At 33.1% G+C, this 21,110-nt stretch overlaps 2 protein-coding genes across 4 annotated transcripts in view; one reads left to right on the top strand and one right to left on the bottom strand.

Annotated features, from left to right (window-relative positions):
* LOC140443663 (uncharacterized) overlaps positions 1–12,424 on the bottom strand; it is a 97,449-nt gene extending 85,025 nt beyond the window's left edge. For 2 of the 3 annotated variants that reach the window (XM_072535033.1, XM_072535034.1), the window contains exon 1: positions 11,724–12,424. In XM_072535033.1, coding sequence (XP_072391134.1) covers positions 11,724–11,958 — 235 coding nt within the window. In that variant the 5' untranslated portion in view covers positions 11,959–12,424. The remainder of the gene's footprint in view (positions 1–11,723) is intronic. The other variant, XM_072535037.1, reaches the window with a different exon arrangement.
* Positions 12,425–19,551: 7,127 nt separating this feature from the next.
* The window catches only part of Mon1 (vacuolar fusion protein MON1 homolog), a 45,247-nt gene continuing 43,688 nt past the window's right edge, over positions 19,552–21,110 (top strand). The window contains exon 1 of the mRNA XM_072535031.1: positions 19,552–19,985. Within this exon, the coding sequence (XP_072391132.1) occupies positions 19,693–19,985 (293 nt within the window). The 5' untranslated portion in view covers positions 19,552–19,692. The remainder of the gene's footprint in view (positions 19,986–21,110) is intronic.

Below are 21,110 nucleotides of genomic sequence, written 5' to 3'. Positions count from 1 at the left end.
ACTAATGGAAGAAATGTGACGTCTGCTAGCCGAAGAGATATTATGGTAAAGTGGTTATAGGAAAAAAGTATTACTTTTCCACAAACACTAACCGAAGCGGAGTTATATAAAATTATACAAGCCCATAAACCACGTTTTCCACTTGTTTATGTATTAGATTATGAGCTTTAACAACATGGACATAAAGTACTTCGATTGATTCCCTATCTTTCGGAGTTAGACCTTATTGAAAAAATATGGGCTTTGGTAAAAGGTAGAGTGGCTACATATAATACAACGTTTAATATAAATAATGTTGAAAATATAGCAAAAACAAAATTTTTAGACATGTTAATAGAAGAGTGGGTTAATATATGTACACACATACAAAAATATGAAAACACTCAAATCGAAAACGAACATTTGTTAGACATTATGCTATCATCAATCAGCCAATCCCGTCCACTGCTGGACATAGGCCTCCCTCAGTTCTTTCCAGTGTTCTCTACACTGGGCCGCTTGTAGCCAGTTTCCCGCTACTCTTTTTATGTCGTCGGTCCATCTAGTCGGTGGTCGTCCTCGGCTTCTTTTATAATTTCTGGGCCTCCATTCCATAATTCGTCTTGTCCATCGTCCATCTTGTGTTCTGGCTAAGTGTCCTGCCCAGTTCCACTTAAGTCTCGTGGTTCTTTCGATGACGTCTTGAACTTCTGATCTTTGCCTGATTTGTCGGTTTGTTATGTGGTCTCGGAGGCTCACATTCAGCATTGCACGTTCCATGGCTCGTTGTGTAACTCTTAGTTTATTCGCAGATTTCTGCGTGAGTGTTAAAGTCTCTGCTCCATAAGTTTGTACAGGCAAAACACATTGGTTATAAACTTTTCGCTTGAGACACATGGGAATTGAACTTTTTAGAATATGGCTTAGTTTGCCAAATCCTGCCCATGTCAGGCCTATTCGCCTCTGTATTTCATTTGTTTGATTGTCTCTGTTTATTTTGATCTCGTGTCCCAGATATTTGTAAGTGTCTGTTTGTTGTAACTATCGACAATAATACCATACAACAAACAGACATTATGCTATACCATTTACAATTTGTTGTTAATACTGGTTTATACGAAGAAAGCATTTTTTAGGATGAGGACAGTGATTCAAATTCAGAAACAGAGATCTTGTGGGGAATTATAACTAAAGCATTCTTGTTTAGATAAATAACTATATTATTGAATCAGTTAAAATAAACTATTTACTTATTTTTTTGTAAATTTAAAACCCTTTCTTCGTGGAAATGTTAATTAATTGTAAGTATTGAGGAATTTTTTATTTATTAAAGTGCTCCTAATATTTTACTCATTATTTTATCGAGTGGAACTGACTATAAACTTCATAACGATTAAAAACCATGAAAATAAAAATTATTTTAAATCTACTTGTTTCCGCCCGCCATTAGTAGAAACAGTCCGCCCACCTGCGCTAAACACTACGTCACATTCCCAAACTTAAATTTGTTGCACTCTACATTGACTTGAAATCGGCCATTTTCGAGAATTTTGTGTGTGTTTACAGGTGAAAAAAGTAAGTATTTTGTATGGTTTTTGGATAGTTTTAAATCAGTTTGTAGTGTAGTAATTAGAAAAGTGAGTGTGTAGACGAAATTGTTAGTTAATTAAGATTGTTTTTAAGATAAATTGGTTTATTTAAGTCCATAATTTGCCGAGAAAAAACGGAATTTTTCATTAATTGATGCATAGGGAGGCTTGAGACAACATACAGGTGGGAGCTTTGAGACATGTCTCAATGCTCTCGCTACATTATTTTAATTTCTTTATGTAATAAAGAATACGTTTTATGCATAAATGGTTTTGTTTTCAGAATGCCGTTTAGGTGGACAAGCAAAACAGGCAAAAAACGTCAGCCAATAAACGAGGGTGCAAACAAACAAACTGCAGTTCAAACACTGATTCAAAATGAAGGAAAAAACTTAAGAAAAACTGCCAGAACTTACAACATTGACAAAGAAACACTTCGAAGGTATTACAAGAAGTATAATGAAAGTGATGACAGAGACTCTTTTAAATTTAGGCCCCAATATAACACATCCCAAATTTTTTCGATGATGAAGAACTTGCATTGGAGGTGTACTTAACAGATTTGGCTGGTTTAAATTATGGAATAGGCTTAAAAGCTCTGCGCAAATTTGCGTTCCTATATGCGACGTCAAACAATAAAAAAATCCTACAAAATTGGACTAGTAAGGCCATAACTAGTAAAGATTGAGTGACAGGTTTTCTATATCGCCATGAAAATCTCTCTTTACGGAAACCTGAAACAACAAGTTTAAGTAGATCGGCGGCTTTTAACAAAAAGAATGTAACAGATTGTTTCGATAACTTGAATTCTGTTATGAATAAATACAAATTTGGTCCCGAAGCTATTTATAACATAGATGAAACAGGCATTACAACAGTACATCGTCCAACAAAAATAATTGCTAAAAAAGGTATTAAGCAAATTTCAAAAGTAACCGGCGGAGAAAGAGGAACCACCGTTACTTTGTGTTGTGCAATAAATGCAATAGGCATAAATTGCCTGGGTTTTTTGTGTTTCCCCGTGTAAAACCTAGACAAGAAATGCTGGTAGGAGCTCCTCCGGGGTCCTTTATAGCTGCTCATCCTAGTGGATGGATGACTATGGAAAATTTTCAGCTGTTTCTGAAACATTTTATAAAATACGTGAAATGTAGCAAAGAAAATCCAGTTTTGATGCTTTTGGACAACCACGACAGTCATTTGTCACCTAATGGACTAAATATATGTAAAGAGAATGGTATTATAATGTTAACGTTTCCACCACATACTAGTCATAAACTACAACCATTGGACCGAACAGTATATGGACCCTTCAAAACATATTATGATATTGAACAAATGAGAAGCAATCCAGGAGTACCACTTACCATTTATAATTTACCTACAATAGTTAACATAGCATTTCCACTTGCATTTAGTTCCGTTAACATACAAAAAGGGTTTCAGTGCACCGGAATTTATCCTTTACACAGATTAATTTTTCACAGACGCCGACTTCGCTGGCACATATGTCACAGATAGACCAGAACCACAGGCTGACCACGAAATACCCAATGTTTCACCTGACAAAAATTTACATGTAGGAGAAACAAATTACCCTAAACCATAAACAACCACATGTTCCCATAATATGTCAGTATTAACCCCTCACACACCTGAAAAGCAAACACCGTTAACTCCACAAGATGTGCAGCCATACCCAAAAGCACCTCCTCGCAAAGTAATAAAACGTGATAAACAAGCAGGTAAAGCTATCATCGCTACAGACACTCCCATTAAAACACAAATAGAGGAAGCATATGAAATGAGGAAGTTAAGATGTAAGAAAAAAAGTAGTAAAAGCAAAGAAAATAGAGAAAATGAATTTCTAAAAAAAACTAAATTAGACAAGAACAGCCGCGTTTTTAAGAAAATCAATCGAGCTCGTAGGATTCAATGTCATACATCAACATCTTCAGAATCATCAGTTAACATGTCTTCTTCCCACTCTAGTCTAGATATATCTGATGTGAATGATGATGCTAAAGAAATTTTTGATGAACCTTTTTCAAACAAGCCAGTTACAGGTGACTACATCTTAGTAAGATTTGCCACTAAAAGCAGAGTCTATCATTATGTTGGTTGTATTTTGAAAACTGAGGGTGATGAGCATGAGGTCAGTTTCCTGAGAAAAAAATGAAGCTACTTTGGTTATCCCGATGTGAAGGATATTGGAATAATCAGCTCCGAGGATGTAATAACTTCCGCAACCTGATTACCTTAGTGGAACGGATAGGATGAATTTTACGTTTGCTTTTAATTTTAGTAATTATGAAAATATTTTGTAGTTTTCAGAAGTGATTAGGTATTTTATAAATATAGTATGGGTAGCTGTTCTTTATTTTATAAATATTGTATGTGTTTATTTTTGTCTCAACTCTCCCATCGCATGTCTTAAGGCTCCCTTACAGAGGGAGCCTTGAAACAATTAAATTAGGTCTTCACTAAAAAAAGCCAAAATTGCATTAGAGTTATAGTTTTTTTTAAGAAGGTATTAGTCATAATCACAAATAAAATGAGGTCCACATAAAAATTGTCTCAAGGTTCCCCACCTTCCCCTAAACTAGACACAAATTTTAAGAACACAGTACCTACAGAGATTGCTGAACTAGTATATTTATGATTAATATATGTACAATTATAAAGACGCAAATTACTGAAATATAAGCATTATAATATATTACAAAATTTATCTTGACAAAGGATAAAGTAAGTGTAAAACTTATATATTGTAAATTACCATTGTAAAAACCATTAGTTCCGGAAAATGTTGTCTAATACATAATTCACAATAATGTTCACCTTGACATTGGGGGAAATTGTCCCCTTTTTTCGATTTTATGGCTTTAAGACTATTTTCTATTTTGATGTTATAAAATACTGCTGTTGCTACTATTACATTCATAGTTACTTTTAAATTTAATCTTCGATTCGATTTTTAAAAATTGGAAATAATCATTTACATACCCTCTATTGCCTTTCCACACTATTCTTAAAATGTTGTTTGATCATGTACAAAACCCAGCCATTTTGCAACAATATTTCTAATTTTTTAAACTTGTCACTGATATTTTGGACATTTAATGCAAAAATTCTTATTCTGAACGATATATTTCTGCATTTGCACCTTCAGAGGGTAAGCGCAAAATTTCGGGCCAATGCTTCTTAAATGCATTCATTTTTTTCGAATCCTGAGAAAACTAATAAGTATTTTTGAAAAATTTAAACGCAGAATGAAAGAATACATTATTACTGAGAGCCGAAAGTTCCTGAAAACTTCTATGTTTATTTTAATAAGTTACATGGGTGAAAAAGAAGAGAAAATTTAGTGTAATTTTTAATTTCATACATCTCATTCAAAAAAACTTTTTGTTTATCTAAGGGACTTTTGACATCAGCATACGCTGATGATATCGTCATAATTGGAAGAACCCAAAATGAAGCAGTGGAGGCTTTCACACGTATCAAAAATGCTGCAGAAAACATCGGACTTCTGATTAACATCCAGAAAACTAAATATATACCGTTATTTTGGCCTGGGCCCTCAACTAAGAGCGAGAAGTATGTCAATAGCAACAAAGTGCAAACTTTATAAAACAATAATACGCCCAGTGCTCACATACGGATCGGAAACATGGGCAAGGATGACCCGAGATGAAGAGTTACTGCGAGTCTTTGAAAGAAAAGTATTGAGGACCATATATGGCGGAGTAAACGAACAGGGTCTGTGGAGAAGGCGATATAACTTTGAACTCTATAGACTTTTCGGTGATGCAGATATTGTGAAGACCATCAAAATAAACCGCCTAAGGTGGGTGGGCCACGTTATGCGGATGAATGAAAGTGATCCCACTAAAATAACTATGCTAAACAGGCCGGTTGGAAGAAGAAGAAGGGGGCGACCTAAACTCAGATATCTGTACAGGAAGATCTGAGAGAGATTGGAGTGAGGGGCTGGAGAAGACAGACACTCGATAGGGAAGGATGGAAGAATGTTTTGAAGCAGGCCAAGGCTCACGAAGGGCTGTAGCGCCAACTGATGATGAAGGGACTTTTGGCCCTCGGTAATAATGTAATCTTTCATTCTGCATATAAATTTTTCAAAAATATTTATTAGTTTTCTCAGGATTCGAAAAAAATGAATGCATTTAAAAAGCATTGGTCCGAAATTTTGTGTCTTCATAAGAATCAATTTGTATTAAAGTACAAATAACTGCAGTTATGCATCTTAGAAATCATAGAAAGGCTTAAACTTGGACATTCGCTTGGCTCTTCTTTAACTTGGGCCATTTCATCATTTGTTTGATATATTTTCAATTCTTGAAGCTGTTACCCTCAATATACCCATATAGTCAACTAACGATATTTGCACTTTTCCAGATGTAAAAATAGAATATAGAAATGCACTAGGAATGAGGGAAGCCCTGTTCGCTGTGAATGTACTTGTGCAAAGGTGCATGGATGTTAATCAGCCAGTATATATGTGTTTCTTGGATTACAACAAAGCCTTCGATAAGGTCAGACATAACCGTTTTATCGAATTACTTGATAAGAAAAACTTAGATATGAGAGCACTGTCTATTATAATCAGATCGCTGTGGTAAAAGAGAACAAGGTATTTTCAAATGAAATACAGATTGAGAGGGGCGTCAGGCAGGGCTGTGTCCTGTTCCTACTTTGTTCAATTTGTATTCAGAGGAAATAATCCAGGAAGCACTAGAAGAACTAACTAGGGGAATAAAAGTAAATGGACGACCAATCAATAATATACGGTTTGCTGACGACACTATTTTATTAGCAGAATGTCTTGAGGATTTACAACAAATGGTTGACAGAGTGGTAGAAGTCAGTGAAGAAAACGGACTGTCCCTACACACAAAAAAAGACACAATTTATGATAATTACCAAAGCCCAACAGCGCCAAGAAAACATAACAATACATGGAGAACAAATTAAAAAAGTTGAAAAATATAAATATCTGGGTACAATAATTAACGAAAATAATGAGTACACAGAAAAGATTAAGGCAAGAATAAAACAGGCAAGAAATTCTTTCAACAAACTGAAAAAAGTACTCTGCAGCAGGGACATTTCAATTTCTTTAAAGATAAGACTTCTGAGATGCTACATGTTCTCCGTATTATTTTATGGGTTGGAGGCTTGGACATTAAAGAAAGATGTTTCGGACAGATTAGAAGCCTTCGAGTTATGGGCCTACAGAAGGATACTAAGAATAAGTTGGGTGGATAGAGTCACGAATGTCGAGGTGTTAAGAAGAATGGGAAAAGATAAAGAGGTTTTAAATACAATTAAAGTCAGAAAACTGCAATATCTGGAACATGTCATGAGGGGCGAGCATTATAACTTGCTGCAATTAATAATACAAGGAATAATACAGGGTAGAAGTCGCGGAAGACGACGCATCTCCTGGTTAAACAATTTGAGAGCTTGGTTTAACTGTACTTCTGCTGACCTCTTTAGAGCAGCGGTATCGAAAGTGCGAATTGCCATAATAGTTGCCAACCTTCTTAGAGGAGATGGCACATGAAGAAGAAGAAGATGTAAAAAATATTCATGCTAAAAATAACTGTTGGACTGGTATAACAGCTTCTCCCTTAAAAATATGTGCTGATTAGTACATTCTCTATATAAATGAGAACATTAATGTTGTTTGGTTTGACTTTTTAATGATTTTTTACCCACCAATGTTAATGTGATGACAAATTTCATTATATCTTAATAATATTACTTACCTCTTTGTTACGAAGTTTTATAAAAGTTTCGATCTATTCAAATAAAGACATGTAACAGTATCTTTTGTCAAACGAAATCTTTCAAACAAATATAAATCATCATATTATTTTAAACAATTCATTCTTTTCCTGTAAACTTTTGAGTGGCGCAAATATATAAATTCATTTTTGGATTAATTTGAACTTGAAGGAAACTGAAATTTACACTTAAAGTGGACTTTTAATTTATTTAATGTTCACTTTAAATTGATTATAATATTGAGCGTTATTAAACAGACGATTTTATATTGTTATTAATTTGATGGGATGGCATTTATGATTTTTAACATTTATTATGAAATTTGACATTCGAGAATCTTTAGGAATCAAACTTTAGTATCAATCTTTTATTTTTCTGTTTGTTTTACTATCTGTTATTGACAGATATAGGTACTTTTATTTTTTTACTTGTCATTTAATGTCTGTATTTTGTTAGTTATTTTTCATGTAGTTTTTAATTTAAACCTGCTTAGAGTAACTCTATGATGACCAGAAATGAATTAATCGAGAGTAGTGAATCAATGTGAAGACCCACTCTGCCGTCCTAATATGAAAGGTCCTATCTGCAAAATTTGGTAAAATGACTTTATTGGCTCATGGCATGCGTAAACATATTATCTATGTATGTACAGAATGAAATTGTCCTATAAGCGTCTTAAGTGCCTTATTATATACCTAAATGGTTTGTCCTAACTGACTAAAAAGCAATGTTTACTAACATAAATTGTCCTATCTCACATATGCTAAGAAAAGTTGTCCGTTTTTACTTTAGAAATGCAGTTAGGACTGTTTAAGGTAGCATTCTATACTGAACGGCATCAGTTAGGACAATTTTGCGTAGTTCGACAAAAGCATGTTTATAAAATAACTTGAAATAATTAATTATAAAAGGTATTTGTTATTATCAGACATTGGGTGTACGCTCATGTTTTTTCTATTTTAAGTAAATATATTGTGAGAAGTGGATGAAGGGTAAGTTTAATAATGTTACCTTATGTATAAGCAATAACTGATTGTAATTAGTGTTTGTAGTAGTAGCAAAAAATATAGACGCATATGCGTTTATATTTCATCTAATTTACATACCGCTGCACGTCATCCGCATCATAGCCCGTGAGGTCACATGAGACCAACACGAAATATTTAGGCGGTAGGTGTGTTCTTTTTTAGAATCACTTTGCCGAGTACACTGGCATTACAGCCACTAGACATATTTTATTATACACGCGTAGAAATAATATTTAAAGATTTCTATTAATGTTAACTTAAAGAAATACACAATAATATGTTTCATTACCTATTTAAAAAAATCTGTTCTTTTTAGAACAAAATTAGTGTGTTTTATTTCAAAAATGTAAAGTAAGAATTTAAATAATCGTTGTAAAGAGATGGTAGCTTCTTCGATTCATTATTTTGAACAGTTATAGATAGGATAATATATAATAATGGATTCAGAATTTTTTTATACTTTAGCAACTATGTCAACTTCGATATCTGTCAATGATAATGACGTGCAACGGTAAGTAAATTAGATGGACTGTATATTCATTGGTAGTAGCAATGTAGCGTTACTTAGCCGGAACAGCGATAGATGTAAACTTATGGTATTTAGCCAAAATAGAAAATGCTCCAGATTTTATACCTGGGCTGTCCAATAAATATCCGATATATTATATAACCAGAAGAAAACGAATTTAACTTCGTTCAGGATTTAATTTGAGATATTCATTTTACAGTTCACAATAATTATAAACAACACAGTTGATAAAGCTAAGAGTAAACTGTATACAAAAACTGGGAAAATAAGAAAAAGAAAACAAATTGAAGAGCCATTTGTCGAAAGAAATAAACAAAAAAGAGAGAGTTACATAAGAGCTTATAAAGTTAAAAAGTCACGTAAATTCAAATTCAATTGCGCTGAAAAAATTTCGTATACTAGGCAAAAAGACATTAACACACAATACTGGCTATTGGAAAAGAATACCAAAAACAGTTTTTTTTTGAGCTGCGTAAAATAATTTGGGAAAAAAAGAAGTACATCTCAGAATCAAACATTACCAAGAGTGTATTTCTTTTGGCGACATTTGGCTATGAAAAAGACAATGATAGAATCATTGCTGTAGAAAATATAATAATCAAATTTTTTGAGCCAGGTCATACTTTTATGGCAGCAGATTCATTTCATAGCCAGGTTGAGCTTGCCTCCAAAATAAAAAAAAGTATACGATTTTGACGATTTTTTCGAAACGGTAAAACAAGCCAATTCATCAAAGTTAATTTAATAAAAATGCTACTTTTTAACTTCACTGACTGTACCTCCAAATATAAGTTACACAAGCTGATTTCTAGCGTTTACTTAAAAGATATATTTTGTCATTTTAAAAGAAGAAATTATTACAAAACAGAATTTGAAAACAATTTTATTGATTTAAAAGATATTTTTATAATGAGATACGTTAAGGGTAGACTAACGAGTACCCAGATTCGTAATACATGTCGCGGTGTAACTTTAGATAGAAAAAAATCTATCCTCATTCCTCATTCATTCCTCAAAATCGTATTTTGAAAAGATAATTTAGATATAATTTGAGATATAATGTTGAGAAGATTTGCCGGTTAACAAACATGCTTTTAAGGAAGAAAATGATTTTGTATTATTTTATTATTTTTGTCGATACATATCATTTATGTTACATATATTACGATGTAAATTGTGTATTAAGTGTAAAACTTATTATAATAAAATTAAAAGTGTTCAGTTCATTGGAATTTCAGTTTCATTTAGGACAATTTCAGTAAGTTATGCAAAAAAACCTACTTCATATACACTAAGTTAAATTGTCCTAAGTGACAATATAATCAAAAATCGACTAACCTGGAAAGAATAAATCAAAATTATGACGAGCAATTAAATTCTATTCTCCGACATAATATATAAAATAAAACATAAAAAGTTTCTTAAATTACCAAGCGTTATACAATGAAAAGAAACAAAAACTGGATTTTCTCAAAACCTAAATTTTGCAGATAGGACCTTTCATGTTAGGACGGCAGCACTATTCCATGGCACTACTTGTGACAAGTGCACCTTGTGGCGCTAGTTCCGTGACGCTTGTTTCAGCATTCCACTATAGAGAAAAATGTAAAATACAATACCAGTGAAATGGCGTGAGGGTTAAAAATTAGTGTGGAGACCACGAGCAGACAGAAGAAGCAGAGGTAGACCAGCTACATAACAGGCAGATGACATCAAAACCATCGCTGAGAATTGGCTGCAGAAAGCTCAAGACTGTTACAACTGGAAGAAATTAAGGGAGACCTATCTTCAACTTTGGATGCAGAAGACTGTATGATGAAAGTAAACAAACCTAACCTTACCAAATCTAACCTAAACCTACTAACAAGGCAGTAATCTTTTGTTAAAATGATGAACATAGCAAACGTAACCTAGCCAAATATAACCTAAACCTGCTAACAAGGCAGTATTTTTTGTTAAAAAGTGGGTAAGAATAAAATCTTAAAACATATTTTGTATAAATATGGCAACACTGGTTAAAATACTTTACCTAGTGTTACCAGGTCTAGTAGATCTACTTAATTCAACTTCCATCTACTGAAACAATATAAAGCTCTACTGAAAAATCTATAATGATAAAATCATGTTCAAAAGTTATTTTTATATCAGTGCTCAAGTTATCATTTTCTTATATATCAAATCTATTGAATAAATAAAAACTGGCCTGGCAACCCTTTGAGAATATCCAAATGTAAGGGTTATCATTACTTGTTGTTTCATGGGTTATAATGGTGGTGGGTTTTAAAAACAAGACATTTTAAATGGAAATCACATAAAAAACAATTTTGATGAGCACCCAATAAAAATAATTGGATAATAATCAGTAAGTGGAGCAGAATTCATTGATATAAATTTCAGGTCCTTAGAAGTTGTACCCTCTGGCTCCACTAGTACCACGTCTGAATTATAGAATAATTTATATTTTTGAAACACAGTGCTAATAAGTAACAACATTACATTGTCATTATTTCAGAACTTTACATTATGTCGAAAAATCCATTAATACTATGCAAAAATGATAATATCAATATAGTTTGTTCTTTGTTTAACCATATACTTTATAACATAAGCTACACATGCAATCTCTATAATTAATTGATTCATTAAACATTTATATACAAAATCAACAATATATCATATTATATATAAAATCAACTATAAATATAATGTACTACAAAACCTTTAACTTAAGTAATAATGAACTTCCCCAAAATATAATTTTTTAGCATATTAATGTTATTTACTTACTTTCTTCATTGGTTGTTTGCTCTTCTTCAAAAAGTGTATGTGTACATTTATATTCATCTTGTTCTACTTCAGTGTTTAGGAGGCATTCATTTGAGTCTAAAGGAAAAAATGCGTCATATGCACTTTCTTTCTTGGGTTCTTCCTTAATTTCAATTTTGAAGGTATCCAAGGGACTATCAAAAGTCTCTGTTTCTATTTTACAAGTTTTCTCACTAGATTCTTGTTTTACTTCCATGTTATTAAATATTAAATAAATTAAATTTGATTTGCCAAGTGGTCAAGTACAAGTGGTGTCACTGTGTGTGTGACAAGTGACTTCACTTCACTGTCATTCATTTTTACATTTATAGTAGAATTTTTCAAAAAAAAATTATGTCACGTAATTCAAGATTTACGACGTCAGAATCCCACAGCATTACCACAGAATAAATATAATTTTAACAATCAGAACGTCCACTCTCAAATGCCGCCTTTGAAGTGTGTCAGCATGCGATCGCCATTATTTTAAACGCAAACATAGACTCAGATTAAGAAATTTGTGACAAGCTACGACAGAACTGTAATTTAAATTTTTAGAAATTAATAATTTAGTAAATTTGAAATAATTTAATCTATTGTTTAACTAAAAGTACGAATAAAATAGTGCATATTATGTCTATGTATATTGTAAATTAATTAAGCCGGGTTAATTTTTCTATGCACACCAGATAAAATGTCACTAGCACTGGTTCCGTTTAAAACATGGCTAATTCCGTCTGCGCGAACGAGATGTGCGTACTTATCTTGACAAGCACAGTGGGCATTCTGATTGTTTATTATTCTGTGGCGTTAACAAAACATCGGAATAGTTTCAATTATTTAAGAATATACTATCAATTGCATTTTTAAAATGAAGGAAATAATAACATTTTCAAAATTTCTTTTTTCAAATCTTGAACATGTTGCTTGTGTGAGTCCACTCCAAATGGGTAAAAAGAAATAAGAATAACACTCACAATCAATTTATTCTACCACCAACAACCGGTTTCGCATACCATAATTTGCTATGCATCTTCAGGTCAACAGTACATGGTAAACTAAATGCTGAAAATGTAATAACCCGTATTAGAGTGCTATTTGGTACAGAATATACAGCAATTATGCCAATATTTAGGGTAGCGGGTAGGAACTCCTTTGGATAGTCCTACCAGGGAAAATGAATCAATCCCTGCCCTCAATGAGTCAGGTGTTTCCTGACCCGGGAAACTAGTACCTGCTTTGGCTCCCTTGTCCAGGGTCACGGATGAAGTCCACAACGGCAGCCACGGCGGAGAAGAATACCTTCGGTACGGTGTGGATGGCGGAAGTGGCAATTCCTTGATTTTAGGGATTGTATAAAATCACTCACTAACCCGTCTAGCTAGCGTGGTGTTTTAAGACTAAAAAACCTCCTAACAGAAATATGGCGATATTTAAAACAAAAGGAATGGGTCCCCAGGTGGGTAGACCATACAGCAATGACAAATCCCACCATTTGGAAAAAGGACAGCTTCATGGAATCTGGGTGAAGCAAGAAATCGCCAAAAACCACACGATTGAACATCGCAACTCTAAATATAAGGTCCTTAAGCAAAGATGAAAAAGTCTACGAACTCGAAGAAGACATCAAGGACTTAAAATAGGACATAATTGGTCTAGCAGAGGTAAAAAGAAAAGGGGAAGAGTGCATAACACTAGAGTCCGATAACATCCTATATTACAAAGGGCGAGGAGAACAAAGCCTTGAGGCGTAGGATTTCTAATTTCCAAGAAACATGCACATAAAGTAGAGCAGTAGAGCAATTCGTAGGAATATCTGAAAGAATTGCAATGATTAGGCTAAATGTAAACGAGAACATCTCCCTGAAAACTATTCAAGTATACTCTCCAACCGCAGAACATCCCGATGAAGAGATAGACAAATTTTATGAGAAAGTTGCAGAAACTAGCACGAATTATCTCAGCACGTATACGATGATAATAGGAAACTTCAAAGCTAAGATCGAACAAACACTTGAAAAAACCGGAAACAGTATAGGACAATTCGGCTCTAGAGTTAGAAATGAGAGAGGTGAAACCTTGGTTTCTGATTACATACTGTGTAACAAAACAGATATCATACAGGACGTAACAGTAATAAATACGGCGTCAGTAAGTAGCGATCACCGAATAGTTAGAGCCAAATTAGAGATAAAACATAATAAAAATAGAAATAAATTTAGAAAAACTTGGAATTTAGATACAGATAAACTAAAATCTCATACAGAACAATATAAAAGCAAGTTAAAACCTGTGAAAGTATTAAATCTAGATAAACTTAACTTAAATAAAATTAATGAAGTCATAACAAAAGAACTATTAAATGCAAGCTCAGAAGTGGAAAACCGCTAACAGAAAACGAAAATCCAAAATAAGTGTAGAATCACAAAACAAGCTGAAACAAAGAAAAGATCTTCTGAGACAAAAAAAGAGACACTGCAGAATTTAAGGAACTTAATCGAGTAATAAGAAAACAGATAAAAGAGGACATTAAAAAACATCAAGAAGACCGTATAGAACAAGTCATAGGGAAAAACCGAAGTCTCAAATGCACCAAACCGAAAGTAGGAAATAAAAACATAATAACCATTAAAAATGAACAAGGACAACTAGAAAAAAGTAAATCTGATATAGCAAACTCAATTGAAAAGTTCTACGCCGATCTGTATCGTTCCAGAAACGATTCCCTAACTCCTCAAAGCAGAACTTGAAAAGGCAGATATAATCAGAAGTGATGCCCGAAATAAGCCACGAAGAAATAGAAAGGGTCATAAAAGAAATAAAAAGGAATAAAGCTCCTGGAAGCGATGGAATGCTAGCAGAAATGCTGAAGGAAGGCGGAGAAGAAGCCATCACATATCTAAAAATACTATTTAATAAATGTCTATTCGTAGGCAACATATCCAAACAATGGAATACTGCTAAAACAATACTAATACACAGTAGTAAAGTATAAAAAAGTACAAAAGTATAAAAAATATTCATATACGTCATGAGCAGCGTATTTTATTTAAAAAATAAATGAACAAAATACAATATTTGTCAAAAACTAATTAGTATTAACTGAATTAAAACTATTTGCGTCACTTTTTGACTGGCAACCTATTATCAATGTATTCTCCTAATTTTAAATGTATGTAAAATATGAGTTTGATGAATTACGTTATGAACGTAGTGATCCTGCATTGGGATCTTGTACTATCAGGCATTAAATAAATGAATAACTTTTTTATGTAGGTAATATTGCATCTAAATTAGAGAGAAGTCAGTGTGACATTAAAAAGAACTGAGAAAGCCGGTGTGATAAAAAGAAAATAGAAAGTGGTATATAAAAGACAGAAGGAATATTTTGAAACGAATGAACAGAATTGCGAGAATGTAAAATGGACAGAAAGCTCAATTGATTTATAAGATTTCAGGAATGGGTTGGATAACATTCGGGAGAACCTAATCGTATTGCATTATGAAGAAGCTGAAGATATTCACGCAACGATGGTAAACGTTAGAACCAAGAACTATGACCTGGCAGTTATTGGTCTATATAGTCCCCCAAAACACAATATACTCGGTTCGCTATTCCCAGTCCGAACTGTCTAGTGAATTTAGTAATTATTTTTTTGCGAAGTTAGTTACTTTTTGACAGACTAAAAGTGGCTGGAAATTACTATACAACCAAGCACACGTACTCATAGCCAATATTATTAGTAAACAAACTAAATAGTAAATAAAATAGAACTTTGCGAGTTACCGACCATCAATATTTATTTATCTGCACCATATAATAAATAGTTATGTTAAATTATAACAACTAAAATATATTTTTTAAATATATACTACCCAAAATTTGATGGGTTTAGTATACACTTCCACTATTTAGAATAATTCTTCTTTTTTTTAAGAAAGAAGTCTGCAATAGTAGGATACTTGAGCTATTAATACTGAGAAGTAGGATTTGTTGTGTTGTAGGTTTCCAACAATGAATCTGTCAAAATATGCCCGAGCTAAGCGAATGGAGTAACGAAAAGATATATTACACTTTTTGAATTCGCGGGTGATCGGTTCATCATGTGAGGAGATTTAAACGCGAAACACACATAATGGGGTTCAAGACTCATAACACCAAAGGGTAAAGACTTACTCAAAGTAATAAATAAGAATAAATGTGAAGCGATCTCAACGGGAAAGTCTACGCATTGGCCCACAAACCCTATGAAATTTCCTGATTTATTAGACTTTTACATCATTAAGAATTTTATCGAGCCACTATATACAAATAGAAGAGAACATAAAAGTCAACTCGGATCATAATTCCGTTATATTAACTATTAGTGAAAATTTCTTTCAAAAGCCTTACAACCCTGTGTTGGTTATTAATAAAATGGACTGGGACAGCTTTAGAATTACATTAGAAGAAAAAATTGATTTGGCAGTGTCATTGAAAATTAAAAAAGATTTGGGACGCTGAGGTGGAAAAATTCAATACCGATATTCAACAAGCGGCCTGGGAAAATACCCTTGAACTACTAAGAAGATTGAAAGGAAAAAGCTACCCTAAGGAAATTTTGGAATTAGTCTATAAAAAAAGAAGACCAAGGAAAAAGGCAACTAACCAGAACACCACAAGACAGAACAAAATTAAACCAACTTGCCTCACAACTAAAGAGAGAGATTAGGCAGCTTAAGAACGAATCCATTAGCGAATTCTTGACACATTTGGCAAATTATTCCAATACTGAATACTCGCTAGGGAAGACCACCAAGAATTTAAAGAGACCAATTATGTAAACGCCTCCTATAAGAAATAAACAAGGAGATTGGGCGAAAAACAACGAACAAAAAGCATTCTTCTTCTTTTCTTTTCAAAAGTATTTTCCAACCATATATGGTAGACATAGATGAATCTCTTCCAGAAGTTGTTTGGCAAGATAATATGGTTATTCCTCTAACCTCAACAAAAGAGATTAAAAATGAAATCGACAGGACGTAAATCGTAAAAAGAACCCGGCTACGATCTGATAACTGGGCAGGTCCTTAAGGAGCTACCTAGAACGGCCTTGGTTACACTTATTAATCGAATTAACGCATCGTTTCGTTAGCATTATTTTTGGATGTAGCACAGGCCTTCGACAAGGTCTGGCATGAAGGATTGGAGCATAAGATAAAAATGGCCCTTCCTGTCCAATATTCAAAAATCTTAATTTCATATTTGTCACAGGGGGATACTTCAGGATTAAGCAAAAATATGCTTATACTCAACTAAGGAAAATTAGTGCAGGGGTACCACAGGGAAGTGTACCGGGTCCCACCCTATATCTCCTGTACACTAAAGACCTGCCAGTTTCAGAGTAAAATGCTGTAGCTACGTTTGCCGATGATACGGCAAATATGACTGTTGGTGACAACATAATTGAATCAACAGATAAGTTACAGAATGTAATTCCCGCAGTGGACAAACAAATCGCGTATTAAATTAAATGAACTGAAATCAGCACATATAGATTTTATTAACAAAAAGATTGAGAATAAACCCATATATATATATATATATATATATATATATATATATATATATATATATATATATATATATATATATATATATATATATAGAGAGAGAGAGAGAGAGAGAGAGAGAGAGAAAAGGAGTACGACCGTCAATCCAGTATAAATTAAGGAACACTCGAAGAGTGGTGGGTTTTTCAGTCAAAGTGGAGAAAAAAAAGACAAAGAAGGTGGCTACTTCATCTATTTGAAGACGTTTCGCTTTCTAATCAGAAAGCATCATCAATTCATCTAAAAAGAACAATATGAAAAACCAAACATCCATAGAAAAGATATTTATAAGTGTGTTACCTCTAAAAGATATGTAGCAGTCAATGATATTAAATATGTAAAGAAGCTTACGACAATGGACATTATAAGATTACGTTGTATAAACAATTAATTGGAACTAAATACAGTTTACAAATTAACTCAAACTTAGCACAGCAAAAGACCATGTGGTAATTGTACATGTGTATAAAAAATATGTAAAAAACTTAAGTAAAAATCATTAATTTGCAGAGAACTAAAAAGATCATAAGATGCACTTCCAACAGTAAGTATATTCTTAGTTAAATTTAATTTTAGGGCCTGCGTAGCGCAAGCGGTAGGATGCTTGAAGCCGGTGGTCCGGGGTTCGAATCCCACCGCCGGCAAGAACATCTAGACATTTTAAAAAATGTCTATAGGCCCCAGGTCGACTCAGCCTGAATAAAAATGAGTACCTTGGGTAAAACCAGGGGTAATAATAGACGGTTGAAGCGTAGCACTGGCCATGTTACCTTCCTTGTATACCGTAGGCCCTAGATATAGCAGACTACCCTGCTATACTCCCAAAGCCACGACAGCGGTATAAAACGGGAGACTATTATTATAAATTTAATTTTAACTTTAGTTTATTAATGTTACCTAACAAGGCTAATGTCAACAAGGCTAAATACTTGGGTATGACACTGGACGCTAAATAGAGATGGAAAACACATGTTAAGAAAAAACAAGAAGAACTCAAGTTGGCATACAAAAAAAATGTATTGGTTATTGGGTCTATATTCGATCTTATCAGTATATAATAACCTCCTGATCTATCAACAAGTCCTCAAACCGGTGTGGACTTATGGTATCCAATTATGGGGATGTACCAGTGCAAGCAATGCGAGTCTCATACAAAGGTTCCAAAACAAAGTTCTTCTAGGCATAGACGACGCCCACTGGTATGTTCGTAACGATAACCTCCATGAAGATTTAAATGTAGAAACCGTCACTGATTTAATAAAAAAATAAGATATAAGGAACATGAAAAAACGCTTCATCAGCACATAAATCCAGAGGTTCATCAACTCTTAGACAATACTAACATGCCACTCGATCTGACAGCGAGTTTTAAACTAAAGTGCGAAAAGGTGCGGTGTAAAGTGAACAAGTTAAAGTGGTGTACTAAACTAAGAACGTTAAAGAGTGTAACTTGGTATTAACAAATTTTGTTAGTTAAGTTAGGCTAGAACTAAATTGATTATTGGTCTTATATACTAGATTGTAATAATGGGAATATCATATTTGTGTAAAATAATAAAAAAAGTTCAAACTTTATTAGTTTGGCTTTATTAAAATGTAGAAACTATTATGTTAAATATATACCATTTAAGTTACAATTTAAAAAAATTAAAACTGTGCATGTAAAAATTTAGATTTACTTATTAATCTTGGTATGAAGGTGCTCCTGAAAAAATAATAATTTGATTCACTAATAATTATTTGATATTTTCAACTAACAAACTTTTTGATATCAATTAATTTGCAGTTGAAATTCCATTGGTATATAAATGAGGCAGTTAGATAATAATGAGACAAAATATTTCCGCTGCAAAATAAGTTGTCCCAAATTAGAGCAATGGTAAATTTAAATTTGATTTCACATCTACATCTTTGGTATAGAAATAATATACTTTTGACCACACGTCGATATGTTATAATGTTGAAATAATTTATTCATGGCATAAATAAAACATATTCGGTACTAATCAACCAATAAATTAATGTCTAATAAGGATAAAAATATGAATAAAGTGAATTAAATAATAAATAGAACACTATTGTATTTGCAGCACCCTTTACGACACTTGTGCCTCAAGCGGCGATTGCTCAAAGCTAAAACACATAAGATGCATTGCGTTTTCACTCCTTACTTCTTACGTTACTTGCATAGATTTGTACTTACTGTCATGTCACTCACTGTCAGCGTGACAGTGACAGTTGTTTAAGGTTATGTTCAGACAAAAAGTTAATAGCAATAAAATCATGTAAAACCTTAATCGCAAATTATTTGTTTAAAGATTTAATAAACAAACACTACTGGCAACTATTAAAGTGCAATATGTCGACTGTTGAAATTGAGCCGGGGGCAGCGCCCGAAAGTATTCTAGTAACAACTGATACCTTAGATCATTTTGAACAAATGAGTTCTAGTCTGGAAGAAATTAAATGTATAAATCAATCAAACCAAGATGAAGAATCTAACGAAAACACTAATAATGAAAATTTAGATGAATCAAGCAATGATAATGAAACTTTAACCAGTGAAGAAGATTTTGAGCTGAACAAAGATTGGATTAATAAAGATAAACATGTATTTGTTCTTAGTATGGCAGGAAAGCCTATATATTCAAGGTATACTATAAAACGCAATCGTATTTTAATAAAAAATATGGTAGTTTAGGCTAATGTGAAGCTTCATACTGTATTTTTAAATTTTAAATATTTTTAAAATTGAGTAAAATAATTTTATTTTTTTTTTATTTACTATTTCAATTTGCGCTTCGAAGATAATATTTAAAAATTACATAAAACCGCTCTTAGTTAATATCCTTGTTATAGATTGTAATAAAATTGAAAAAGTTTACATGTGGTATACAGGACTCTCCTCGTCGCATAAATGAACTCTTCCAACTGTTTACAGCACATCTTTCCTGTGAAGCTTATTTTGTAGCTCTGTTTATATAGTGCTGTATCGTAATGCTCACCTCATCATTTTACTATAGAGAAAAAGTAATACAACTTCAGTACATAAGCTTTGCATCATATATACCAGTGTAATTTTGGATTGTTTTCTTTCTCATATGTTATTCTGTATATGTCATAAGTAGAATGCTTCATCTCTCTTTCATATTCTGTTCCAGTCTAGAATTTTTGTACCCTGTAGAAGTTTGTACAGATCTTTTGCTTGGTTTTGCTTTTGTCTTTTACAGTCTAGAGTAAAAGCTTACCTGGCAGTTAAGTTCTTGATTGTAAATACCAATTTTATTCAGGAATTCTCTTACTGGTGCAGCTCAGTCAACATTCCTGTTATACTGTTCTGAGTTTATTCCTGCCCATATGGAGCAATTCCTCTGTTTGTTTTCTATATGGTACACCAATGAAGATTTTCCCATGTGTTTGTTTTGGGATCCTGTCCCAATATTTCCTCATGACTTTCTCGAATCCAGTTGTCTAAAACCCTATGTATTACAGCCCTTAGTGCTCATAGCTAGGGTCACACTTGGTCCGTCTGAGTAGTTTGATCCTCTTTTAGCATGTTGATCTGCTTTTTTGTTGCCTTCAATACCCTGATATCCTGGTACCCAGACAAGCTGAACCTTGATGTTATCTCCCAGTCAATTAAGTTCTTTGATGCAGCCCCACACCAGCCTAGATGTCACTTCCTGACATGCTAGTGCCTTAAGTGCCACTTGACTGTCAGACAATATATGGATCTGCTCTTTTTCAAGAGCTCTCTCATTATTTGCTTTTGCACAT

The sequence above is a fragment of the Diabrotica undecimpunctata genome, chromosome 6, assembly GCF_040954645.1.
Source record: "Diabrotica undecimpunctata isolate CICGRU chromosome 6, icDiaUnde3, whole genome shotgun sequence".
NCBI lineage: Eukaryota > Metazoa > Arthropoda > Insecta > Coleoptera > Chrysomelidae > Diabrotica > Diabrotica undecimpunctata.
The sequence above is the reverse complement of the archived record's forward strand: the minus strand, read 5'-3'. Positions and strand labels throughout refer to the sequence as shown.